Consider the following 13,039-nt stretch of genomic DNA (forward strand, 5'->3'; position numbering starts at 1 on the left):
TCTTGTCATGTTTTAAATAAATTGTATTACATTTTCTCTGGCAGAGACTATCTGATTATGGATAATTTAGCTCCTTGCTTCTTTAAGGATAAAATTGTTAAGAGTTTCATTTGTTTTAATTCTCCAACCCTGTGTTTAACCTCATTCTGTTAAACTGGTGTTCTCTGATGACAGTAGGCAGCATCCCATTCCAGCCTCCATTAGATAAAAATAGTATTTTACATTGTTAAGGTGTTTCTGTCGGGTAATGTACTAAGCTCTTTGCATGCACATTTTATTTAATCTTTATCAGTATGTGAACTGTTTCTGGCATGTGGTAAGTGAGTACTCAGCAAGTATTAACTAAATGGAGGAAACAGAAAATAAATAAGTAAAACAAAAAGTATGTCAGATAGCAATGAGTGTTTTGGGAAAAATAAAGCAGGGAGGTTAAATAGAGAATGAGTGGGTGGGTTTGGAGTTGTTTGCAATTTTAAATAGAATGGCCAGGGAAGGTCTCACTAAGTAGGCAACATCTGAGCAAAAAAGCTGAAGAAAGTAAAGGAAGAAACAGAATATTTAGGAGAAGAGAGTTACAGATAGAGGTAATGGAAGATATGAAGGACTTGAAGTGGGAGCTTGCCTGGTGTGTTTCAGGAACAGCAAGGGCTCCTGTGTTATTATAGTGCAAAGGAGCAGAGGGGGGAATAGTAGAAGATGAGGTCAGGGAGGTAAGGGTGGGGGCAGATGTGAAAGCCTTTTGGGCCGTATTAAAGACTTTGGCTTTTGTTTTGAGTGAGATGGGAAGGTAGTGGAAGGTTTTTTGCCAAGGAGTGACTATGTCAGATGTTTCAGAAGGATCACTGTGGCTGTTGTGTTAAGAAAAGACTAGGATGCAGAAGCAGGGAGACTGGTTTGTAGGCAATTGGAATCATCCAGGAGGGAGATGATGGTAGTAGCCAAAGAGGAAAGAGAAGTGATTGGATACTAGACATGTTTTGAGGGTTCAGCCAATAGGATTTCCTGATGTGGGAACTGTTGTAAACAGAGATAAAGGGTATAATGAAGTTAGTCCTTACAGTTTTTAAGATGGGATGATGGAATGTAGGGAGACTGAGTATTGAGGGGGAGGGAAGGGTGAGGTCCTGTAGAGATCACTGACAGTTCTGGGATCTACTCTTCACTTGCCAGTGACGTTGGGGAGGCTTTGGGGAGATGGAGGCACACAGTCTTGCTCTTCCAGGGCACTTGGATTTCTGATGTTCTTTCATAACTCCTACTGATGGGGGCTGGGGGCTGGGGGGAATGGGTGGTCTTATTTGGAACACAAGGAGCTGAATAAATGATCAATTATATGAGGTAGAGTTTATCATTTCCATTTTACACATAAAGAAACTGAGACTTAGTGAGGTAGAGCATCCTGCCCACAGCTACATGGCTGCTGAGTAGTGGAGTAAAAGGAGATGAAGCAGTCTTAAACAGTAAAGTAGATGAGGAGTCAAGGAACAGTAACATTCTGAGATAACAGTAGATTGTCGGGCTTCCCTGGTGGCGCAGTGGTTGAGAGTCCGCCTGCCGATGCAGGGGACATGGGTTCGTGTCCCGGTCCGGGAAGATCCCACATGGCTCGGAGCGGCTGGGCCCGTGAGCCATGGACGCTGGGCCTGCGCATCCGGAGCCTGTGCTCCGCAATGGGAGAGGCCACAACAGTGAGAGGCCTGTGTACTGCAAAAGAAAAAAAAAGTAGGTTGTCATTGGAGCTTTCATTTACTTTCAAGATTCTACAATATCACTTGGATTTATACTGAATTCTTTTTTTTTTACCTCATTATATATGTATATTTTTTTATTTTTGTTCTTATTATCACATCCTTTTCATACTGAATTCTAAATGGGAGATTTAATGAACAATCCAGTCTTCTCATATTGAATATGTTCCTTGTGTTTATTGTCCAAAAACTTAAAAAAAAATTATGGGAAAGAAACCCAAAGAAACTGCTTTCTGGTTGTTTTATTCTTAACCCACTTCTTTTTTTTTTTTTTTTTTGCGGTATGCGGGCCTCTCCTGTTGTGGAGCACAGGCTCTGGACGCGCAGGCTCAGTGGCCATGGCTCATGGGCCCAGCCGCTCCGTGGCATGTGGGATCTTCCCGGACCGGGCACGAACCTGTGTCCCCTGCGTCGGCAGGCGGACTCTCAACCACTGCACCACCAGGGAAGCCACTTAACCCACTTCTAAATCCAGTTCAGCTTTATCTTCTCTAGGGAGCATTCCTTGAGTGGTCTCAGCTGAACTTCATCTTCATACAGTGAGCTTACGTGATAGAAATATGTGTGTGCGTGTGTGCGTGTGTGCGTGCGCGCGCGTGCACGCACATTTGTTTCATGTCCCTAGTTAGATAGTAAACACCCTGAGGGTATTTGTCCTTTTGGTTCTGTACTCCATATCAGAAGCAGTGTGATTTAGTCAAAATGGGACCTGATGTATCTGGCTCTGCCACTTATTTGATATTGTATTTCAAATCATTCACTTCTTTGGGCTGTATTTTATCTGTAAATGAGGGGAGTTTCACTAAAATCTTGGAGGTCCTTGAAAGTTGTAATATTCTTTAATTAACTGGCTAACTATCAGAGTAGTTGGCTAACTGGTGCCTATACTTGCATTTGAAAGGAACAATTAAAAACTATTATTTGGTATAACTGTGGTTACTGTGCAGCTTAGTGTCATTGTGAGATGTGGGCAGTAGCCAGACAGGATCAGAGTGAGAAATAGGACTGGAGAGAGAGAGAGTGGGGCCAGATAGTACTAGTAGTATTTGTAAATGTGGGACTGAGAAGACTAAAGATGTTTGCAAATCGTTGGCATGGAGGTGATAACTGAAGCTGTGGGAATCCATGACGTTTCAGAGAGAGACTGAGGACAGAGAACAGAGCCAAGGTCAGAACTTTCAAGAGAATCTATATTTAGGGGGCAACTGGAAGAAAAGAACCTGGAGGAAGCCAGGAAATTTTAATGACAGCAGAAATTTAGAGAGGAAAAGAATCCCAAGAGGGAGGCAGTGCCAGTAGTGTCAGATATTGCAGAGAAGTTAAGGAGGGCAAGAACTAGAGAAACTTCTGAAGTCACATGACATCCAGAAAGCAGTATCATTAGAGCAGTAGAGGGTAGAGTTATTAATGAACCTGACATAGATTCAGCAAATCAGTGTTGAGTTTCTACTGGATATTCAGTGTTGTATAAAGTCTATGCATGTGTACGCATGCACACACACACACACTCACCTCTCCTGAAGATGACCGGATGGGGCAGGATGAAGAACACAGGAGGAGGGACTTGCCCTGAACCTGAGAAGGGATGTGTTATAATCTAAGATAGGAGGAAAGAGTGGGTTTGGACACAGTTAAGTTTACTGAGAGAGAGACAATATGCCTTATTACCTCAGTTTTTCATTCTTATTAGATTATTGTTTCTAAAACATATAGATCTTGTTGACAGTAATTGATTTTACATATCTTATTAATAATTCCATTGGATTTTTCTCTTATTTTCCTTGACCTCTTTGTAGTAGTATTATGTATTATGAACTATCAATTTAAAACACTCTTTTTGGCTTTCACTAAACTTTTTCTCTTGATTCTTTCATCTCTCTGGCCATTTTTTTTAGACTTCTCCCTCCAGTCTGTATTCTGTGAAAATGACTGTAGTTCTGTTCACTAAATCTCAAATCTCTTATTGCTTTATACATCCTGTCCCTGGGCTACATGATTCAGTTTTATGGATTTAGCTGTCAACTAACTGTAACCTCTCCAAAGAATTTCAAAACTGGAAAAGTTTTGTACTTCCACTTAATGAACACTTGGGTACTTTGTAAGAGCTTCAAGTTCAACAACATCAAAATCTACTGCATATTTTCAATAACCCATTCAAATTTGCTCTTTCTTCTGTATTTCGTGTCTTTGTCATTGTGTGGCCTCTTCCAAATGTCTATTAATTATTTCGTTCAATAGCCTGTTAACTAGTCTGACTTCCTCTAGAGGTTTTCCCCCAGTTGGTGCTCCATCATGCCAGCAGAATCTCTCTCTGCACATAGAGCTGATTATGTAACACTTATGCTCAGAAATGTTTGATGGCTTCCCATTGTCTACAGAATAGAATCTGAACTCTTATTATGGTATCCTTCATAGAACCACAATTTCTATGGTTTCTTCATAGAACATAGCTCAGCCTTTCTTGCCTCCACCCCTGCCATGATCCACAAAGCCCAGTCACATGGGTTTCCCCAAGTAATCTAGTTACTTCTGCTGTTCTCTGTGTGGAATGTTTTTAGTTTTCCACTCTACCATCAAATCCTATTAACGGGCCGTTGTCCATAACAAAATGACACATTTTTCAGGTCTGCCTCAACCTTTCCCAGTCGCACTTAGTCCTTTGCTCTTCTACTCTAGAGTATTTTTTAAACCACTCTTATAGCATTTATCACAGTCAGTTTCATAGATAGTTGAATAGGAGTCAGCCTCTCCCATGAAGATTTAATTTGGGAGCACATCTAATGTTGCCGTATTGCATGTATCTTCACAGTGCACTCATCCAACACAGTGTAAGCAGCAGATCAAAATTGCCTGAATGAATGGATGAACAAATGCATGACCAGGTAAAATATAAAATCCTTTGGCCTACTGCTGCATGGGGTGTGTATGTTTCTCTGTGGATGCCTTGATGCCACCTCAGTCTTAAAAATTCCAAGATGAAACTCATTAGCTCCCCAAACTACCTACTTTTCTTGCTCTCTAATTTGGCACACTGGTTTCTCAGTCAGCAGTACTTGGGTTCATATTTTGACCCTTTTCTCTCCCGTTCTCATCATGTCAAGTCATTTGCCAAGTTCTATTGATTCTGTCTCCAGTGTGCCTTGCATCCGCTCCTATTTCATTTTTCTGCTAGTTGAGGCCCTTCTTACCTCTGACTTGAGGAGGTCTCCTAATAGTTTTCGAACAGATTTTCCTGCTGTTGTCATCCATTCTTTGACCTATTGTTAAAATGATCTTCCGAAAGCACAGAAACTTTCAGTGGCTTCTCACTGCTTTCAGAACTAAATATCTAGATACCAACTTATTTTTTAGAACTTGTACAGGCTAATCAAAACTTACCTTTTCTGGCATATCTCTGATTGAGCCTTACAAGTATCCCACACTTCAACCAAAGTGGTCTGCCTCTTAAAATAGCTTTAATATGCTCTGAATTTCCTAATACTTTCTTTTTCTTTTCTTTTTTTCATATTGTTCTTTTGCTTAGTGAAATTGTTGAGAAGGTGTTAAACCTCTTCTGTAGTCTAACTTCAAATGCTACCTCTTAAAACCTTTTTCAAGCCCCTAAGTTAAAGCTGTATATGAGCATTCCAATTTCCCAACCCCTAAGTTCTTTATTTCATTCATTTTTCATATTCTATATTGTGTTGTGATTTTTCTGTACTTATATTAAGTACATTGGAGTGAAAGCTCACTAGGGGCAGCAACCCTATGTTATCTCTGTATCTCTAGTAGTTCCTAGAACAGTAGTGTCTTGCATATAGTAGATGCTCAAGAGTATTGATGAAATTAAACTGAGATATGGGATAACCAAAAGAATATGCTAGTGAAGAGAGCTGAATTTATAGTATCAGAACTGAGAAAGACCTTTTTTTAAAAAAATAATCAGGTTATTAGTAACTATAGGAAGGAGCCATTTTAGGGGCTTGATAGAGGCAGAAGCCAGATGGGAAGGAATTAGGGAACGAGTGGGTACTAAGAAAATGGAACCATTGAGGATAGACAATTTGCTGTAATGTAGAAGGTAGCTAAACTCTTAAGAAATGGAATATGGCCTGCAGATTTGGAAAGAGACTTGTGAAGGAAAACCACATGCGGTGTTTGAAAGAAAAATGAGTGTGCTGTCAGAAACACAAGTGCCAAGATTACTCCAAGTCATGTGTTTTCGTTTTTCACCTTGGCAGAGGAGAAGCAGTCCAGTGAGTCAGGCCACTGAAGCTAATGACGAGTTCCAGTGTACTGAGGCCACAAGGTTAGATTAAGTGTGCGAATCACAGAATAAGAAGCCTTGAAACATAACCATGTTGGGCATTGGCAAGGGTGATGTTCCTGAGTCACTGAGTTTATATTCTTGTGTTCCAATTCATTCTGATGAAATTATTTATTTAGAAGAGTTACTGAGCCAACCATATGTATATTTTTAAGGAGGTATCTCCCCCTGATTATTACAGGTATGTTTTGAAATGTATGACATTTGAAATAGAATCATTAAGCTCAGAAGCCCTAATGGTGGAAGCTGTTAATAATGTATGGTAGGGCCAGGGAGGCGGACAGTGAAGGTCTTTCCATTGCACTTGAAATGACATTATGGGGGAGACTTCTGTGGCCCATCTAGTTAGTTTAAAAAAAAAAAAAAAAGAAAAAATGGAAAAAAGAATCATTACTTAGCTAAATTAGAATATTTTTCAAGTGTATTTTAAAAGATAGATATAGCTTCTGATAAAATCACTTAATATAAAAACAATGAAAATATATAAAGAAATTGTGGCTTATATTTCTTGATAGGGTATCGTTTCTATTTATCTATAATCAGGGGTGTTGAATTTACACATTGGTAGCCCAGAGTTCCTGAAATAAGTATAGCTATTGGATTTAGTTTCCTTTTGACTCTGTTGTATGAAATACAATATTGGAATATTTCTATTTAGTTTGAGTCTTAACTTCATATTCAAGACTGTGATTACCTAATTAGAAAAAACATATGTATATATACACTTACACATATACCTTTTGGACAATCAGTTTAATTTTTCAGTATTTATCTAGATATTGTGTGAATATTTCAAAAGGCAGAATACTCATTTCTGAAGCTCTGGACTATGTTAGAACTAAAAGGAATTATCTAGGCCACAGTTCTTAACCTTAAAGTCCCTGACGTTGTCAACAATTCAGGGAATAGCTTTCATGAGATTTTTCAAAGAGGTATCTGACCATCAAAAAGCTAACCATTAAAATAGTCTAATCGGTACTATTCACAGATAATGAAACTGTAATGGGGAGTGGGGATTACGTCACTTGGCCATGGACACTGCTGTTAAGTATCCTTGTTTCTTAATTGCCAACCTTTTCTTTAATCATTCCAGTAGAAATAACAGTCAAAAAACAATTCCTACCAGTTGTTTAAGGATTATTTGTCATTCACTTAAGACATAACCTCCTTAACAAAATATTTGCTCCAATGTCCTAAGAAATTTTTCAATGGAAATGGAATACTATATATGGTATATAAAGTAACACATGCACAGGAACTCCAGAAGGAAAATGAAACTTTCTGTTTATCTTCCTCTGCTTTGTTCTGTCCCCTCCAGCCCCCCTTTGCCACATTTCTTTTTCATCTTGTCTTATGTTCTAGTCATGGCCTCTGATGAATTTGATTAGAATAATTCAATCTTTTGATCATTCTCGTTTTTTCACTCATTAATTAGTTTGAGCAGTATTTCTTGAGTGCCTGTTCTATACCAGGTACCATGCTAGGTCTTAGGAATAGAATGGCGAACAAAATGGACAGTTCTTCCTTCTTAAAGTTTGTAGTCTTAGAGGAACTAGTCAGGGAGTTTTGCAGAACTAGGCTCCCTGCACAGGTGCCAGCTTATTTAAGGATCTCAAAGAAGGCCACTGTGGTTGGACAGAAGAGCAAGGAGAGAGAGAGAGATGTACAAGAGGAGGCTGGAGAAGGAGGCGGGGGCAGATCATGTAGCTACTTGAGGCTAAGGTAAGTAAGAGCAGTGGGGAGCCATGGAAGGATTTCAAGCAGGGGGGTGGCATGGTGCATTTTAACTTTTTGGCTATTATGAATAATGCTACTGTGAATATCCGTGTACATTTGTATAGTTTTTTAAGTAGGCATGTTTTCATTTGTCCTGGATATATGTTTAGGAGTGGAATTGCTATGTCATTTGGTAACTCCATTTCACCTTTTAAGGAACTGCAAGACTGATTTCTAAAGTGGCTATACCATCTAACATTCCCATCCGCAATGTATGAGAGTTCCAATTTCTCCACAATTTTGCTTACGCTTGTTATTGTCTTTTTGAATTTAGCCACCCTAGAGGGTGTGGAGTGGTTTCTCATTGTGAACCCCTTGCCTTTTCCTAGCAAGGTTTTTAAGCCTGGCATTTAGGATTCGCAGTGTTCTGGTACCAGGCCTTTTATCTATTTTGTTTGAGTCAGTGACTTATTATTCACAAAATACGCCCTATACTTGCCAAAACTCTTATAAAAAATTTCTGTGTGTGTGTGTGTGTGTGTGTGTGTGTGTGTGTGTGTGTGTGTTGGGGGGGTGGGAGGGGGTGCTTGTGTTTTGCAAAGCCTTGATCTGTGCCTTGCAGTCCTTCCTTAAAGACCCAGCTGAATTTCTTTCTCCTTCATTTGAACACATCGAGCCATGTGGAATAGTTGATATTTGACCATTTTACCTACAAAACAGCAATTTCAAATGGTTCAACTTAATGTATTTCTTCTTTTCTCTAATCCTCAAATTATTACCATTTCCTTTGAGTTTTTTCTCCTGGCCCTTGTTGGTACCTCTCATGGTATTATTGGTATGCTTATGTGGTATAATGTCTCTTATCGGGCTGAAATCTCAAGGGCAGAGGCTGTTCTGTAATCTAGTATTTTGTACATAGTCAGGGTTTGGTAATTGTTAAAAATTTTTTAAAGGTATATGTGCATTAAACAGTGAATCCATACAGACAAAATGAATCAGTATAAACATAGTGCATCAATGTAAACATAACTGAATACAAATGCAAAGGTGTTGGAATGACTAGACTTATTGAAAGGAATCAGTAAGAATAACTTAGGACTGGTTTATTGTGGAAAATGCACCTTCAAGATAAGTTTCAGATGGTTAAAAACCAGAGTTGGTTAAAAGAGAAGACAGTTTGGAGACTAAATTAGAAGCTATTCTGAGCGGAAACAGAGAAGAGTCTGATTCTCATGACCAGGGGCAAGGAACAGGTTTGTCTGGCTGGAGTGAAATGTAAACTGGAGCTAGAAGTAGGTATGGTGGAGAGCCTTGGCACTCTGAAAGCTATTACGAGATTTAATTTGATTTGGAGGCAATTGGGTACCAGTATACTCACTTTCATCATAATGAATACAGGTGCTACAGGATTGTTGGAGTGATGCTTGAAGAACATTATTCTTGTAGATTTGAATATTATATATTAGAAAGTGATGTGACTGACATCCCTGAATGAATCCAGTTATGAGCTGATTCCAGCTTTTTTCAGCAAAAGTGTATTGAGCTACAGTGAGACATGAAATGGGAAATAAAAAACACATTCAATGTGAAAGAAAGGAAGGGAAGAAGAAATGAAAATATAAACTGTTTCTTGATGGAAATGACTGCATACAGTTGGAGTGTCTATCAAGTTGGGGTGAACAGTTTTGGGAAAGGTAGTTCTGTGGAAAACATAATAGGCAACATGAACATTAATTTTTATTCATATTTTTCCCAGAGAAAGGTTATTTTTGATGACATAATTAAGTCTCTTCTGGTAGGACTGCCATGTCCTTTTTAGTACTTCTCAGAACTTTTGAGCTTTTTTTGTAAAGAAAAAAATTAATTTTATATTATCAATTTCAAATTGGAAATCTTTCACTTCTATCAGTATATCCAAGAAAAACTCCTCTGATGAATTTTATTCTCTGTGACTGTATTAGTCAGCTCAGGCTTGCATACAAAGCAATACTATAGACTTGTGGCTTAAACAACAGAAATTTATTTCTCACAGTTTTAGAGGCTGGGAAGTCTGGGATCAAGGTGCTGGCCGATTCAGTTCCCAGTGAGGACTCTCTTTGACTGGCTTGCAGGTGGCTGTCTTCTTGCTGTTTTCTTACATGGCCTTTCCTGGTGTGTGCTTGCAGAGTCAGGTAGGGATGGGGGCAACGACAGGCTTTCTCTCTTCCTCTTCTTATAAGGCCACTAATCCTATCGATCTTAACTTATACCCAACCCTTATGACTTCATTTAACTTTAATTATCTCCTAAAAGCCCTGTCACCAATTATAAACACTTTGGGGCTCATAGTGAGCTTCATTGTAAGAATTTGGGGGGGCACCATCAGTTCATGTCAACGACAGACTTCATTTTTAAATTGCATTCACAGTGCCAATACACATGCCCTTATAGTGGGAAAAATATTCATTTTTCGAATACTTCTAACATCATGTTGTCCAAAAGACATAATTCCTTATTTTGTGAATACCAGGTCTTTAATTGTAGTTCTTGCTGTCCCCTCTGCCCCCCCAGTAAATCTGTGGGTACAGTCACTAGGGGACATTTGTATTCTGACTTGTAATATGTCACAGCTGAAAGTAGTATTAATGAGAGGTGAAACAGCAACCTTGCCATTATACTTTTTTAAATTTATGCAGCTAATCTTACTTGGGGTGGCGTAATTCCTGTGTAATAACACTCATTTGTCATAAATAGTTACAGCTAATATCGATACTTACATGTGGTGCTACATTTTTTTTAGACGCTTTACATATTTTATTGCGAGCAAGATAGGGAAATGATCTGTGGTAAAGGATCTTGGAATAGTAAACAATAACAAAGTGTCTGAGAAGAGGAGCTCGTAGATGAGTAAATACAATACAGTGTTACAGGTATTATGATAGAAATATGTACCGTGAACAGTGAAGGAAGAAGTAGTCATGTTTACAAGATGGATAGGGGCAAAGAGGGCATGGAAGTGTACGAAGGACATTAGAGGCAAAGACAGCAGGATTAACAAAGGTGCAGATGCATGAAGTAGCTAAAGAACTTAGAGAATCTGCAAGCCGTTCCCAATGGGTTCAGATGAATAAGAGCTCCAGCTAGATATGTAGAACAAAGGCCAGATCATGAAAGACTTCAAGTGTTGTGCTAAGGAGTTTGGGCTCGATTCTGTAGGCAGTGAGTAATCACTGAAGATTTAAGCAGGGAATGCAAGTTAAAACCACAATGAGATATCACCTCACACCTGTTAGAATGGCTCTTATCAAAAAGACAAAACATCACACGTGTTGGTGAGGATGTGAAGAAAAGGGAACCCTGGTAGACTGTTGGTCGGCATATAAAGTGGTACAGTCGCTATGGGAAACAGGATGGAGGTTCCTCAAAAAATTAAAAATAGAACTACTGTATGATCCAGCAATTCGACTTCTGGATATTTATCTGAGAAAAACGAAAACACTAACTCAAAAAGATATGTGCACCCTCATGTTCATTGCAGCATTATTTACAATACCAAAATATGGAAGCAACCTAAGGGTCCACTGATGGATGAATTGATAAAGAAAATGTGCTACACACACACACACACACACACACACACACACACACACACACACACACACACACACACAAAACGGGATATTATTTACCATAAAAAGAAGGAAATCTTGTCATTTGCAACAACATGGGTGGATCTTGAGAGCATTATGCTAAGTGAAATAAGTCAGAGAAAGACAGATACTGTATGATCTCACTTATATGTGGAATCTGAAAAACAAAAACCGAACTCACATAGAACAGATTGGTGGTTGCCAGAGGCAGGGGATTAGTGTAGGAGGGAATGGGTGAAATGTGAAGGTGGTCAGAGTACTTCTGGTTATGAAATAAAGTCATGGGGATGTGATGTACAGCATGGTGACTATAGTTAATAATACTGTATTGTATAGTTGAGAGTTGCTAAGAGAGTTGATCTTAAAAGTTCTCATCAGAGACTTCCCTGGTGGCGCAGTGATTAAGAATCCGCCTGCCGATGCAGGGGACATGGGTTCGAGCCCTGGTCTGGGAAGATCCCACATGCCGCGGAGCAACTAAGCCCGTGCGCCACAACTACTGAGCCTGCGCTCTAGAGCCCACGAGCCACAGCTACTGAAACCCGCATGCCTAGAGCCTGTGCTCCACAACAAGAGAAGCCACTACAATGAGAAGCCACACACTGCAACAAAGAGTAGCCCCCACTCACTGCAACTAGAGAAAGCCCGCACACAGCAATGGAGACCCAATGCAGCCAATAAATAAATAAATAAATTTATTTTAAAGAAAGTTCTCATTAGAAGAAAAATTGTAAATATGCATGGTGATGGATGTTAACAAGACTTAACTGTGATTATTTCGTAATATATACAAACATGGAATCATTATGCTGTACACCTGAAACTAATATAATGTTATATGTCTATTATATCTCAATTTAGAAAAAAGTTTTAAGCAGAGGAATGATAGGATCAGATCTGTTTTTGAAAGATCACTTTGGTATTAGTTTGGGATGATATATTGGATGAGTAATTGAGGGAAGAGGTGTCGAGCTAAGACAGTAAGAATTAGGATAGGAAAAAGGATGCATTCAAGAGATGATAGGGGGCTTCCCTGGTGGCGCAGTGGTTGAGGGTCCACCTGCTGATGCAGGGGATGCGGGTTCGTGCCCCGGTCCAGGAGGATCCTGTGTGCCGCAGAGCGGCTGGGCCCATGAGCCTTGGCCGCTGGGCCTGCACGTCCGGAGCCTGTGCTCCGCAACGGGAGAGGCCACAATAGTGAGAGGCCTGCATACCGCAAAAAAAAAAAAAAAAAAAAAAAAAAAAAGATAGGGAGGTAGACTCTACAGGACTTTGGATTAATTGGATGTGATTGGCTTGGGGAAAAGATAGTGATGGTTTAGAAGAATCACTTGGTAAGTGGGAGTGTTGCTGAGCACTGCCCAGGGCCTAGCTAATATTTTCTAACCATGAGTTTTAAATGGCCCCAATGTGAAAATTTATTCCATTAGCACAGGAGAAGGTAGATAGTTATTCAATATATTGATCTGAATTTAGGGATTAGTTAGGGAAGTGGTGGTCAGTGGATAAGGATATAAGGATACTGAGTGTTTGGCGAGAGAGAGTATAAAATGTTACTGTGTATTCCAGGTTGGATGGGGAAGGAAGTGAAAGGGGATAGAGAGAGCAGTAAAGCATGAAGGATAATGACAAATGGAGGA

General features: G+C 39.5%; 1 protein-coding gene across 8 annotated transcripts in view; it reads left to right on the forward strand.

Annotated features, from left to right (window-relative positions):
* MTMR2 (myotubularin related protein 2) overlaps positions 1 to 13,039 on the forward strand; it is a 111,880-nt gene that overhangs the window by 18,051 nt on the left and 80,790 nt on the right. For 3 of the 8 annotated variants that reach the window (XM_082627325.1, XM_082627326.1, XM_082627324.1), the window contains one exon: positions 4,558 to 4,630. The exons of the other annotated variants lie outside the window; for them this stretch is intronic. In XM_082627325.1, coding sequence (XP_082483451.1) covers positions 4,611 to 4,630 — 20 coding nt within the window. In that variant the 5' untranslated portion in view covers positions 4,558 to 4,610. The remainder of the gene's footprint in view (positions 1 to 4,557; positions 4,631 to 13,039) is intronic. 8 annotated transcript variants of the gene reach the window in all.

The sequence above is a fragment of the Mesoplodon mirus genome (genome assembly GCF_964341445.2).
Source record: "Mesoplodon mirus genome assembly, chromosome: 7".
NCBI lineage: Eukaryota > Metazoa > Chordata > Mammalia > Artiodactyla > Ziphiidae > Mesoplodon > Mesoplodon mirus.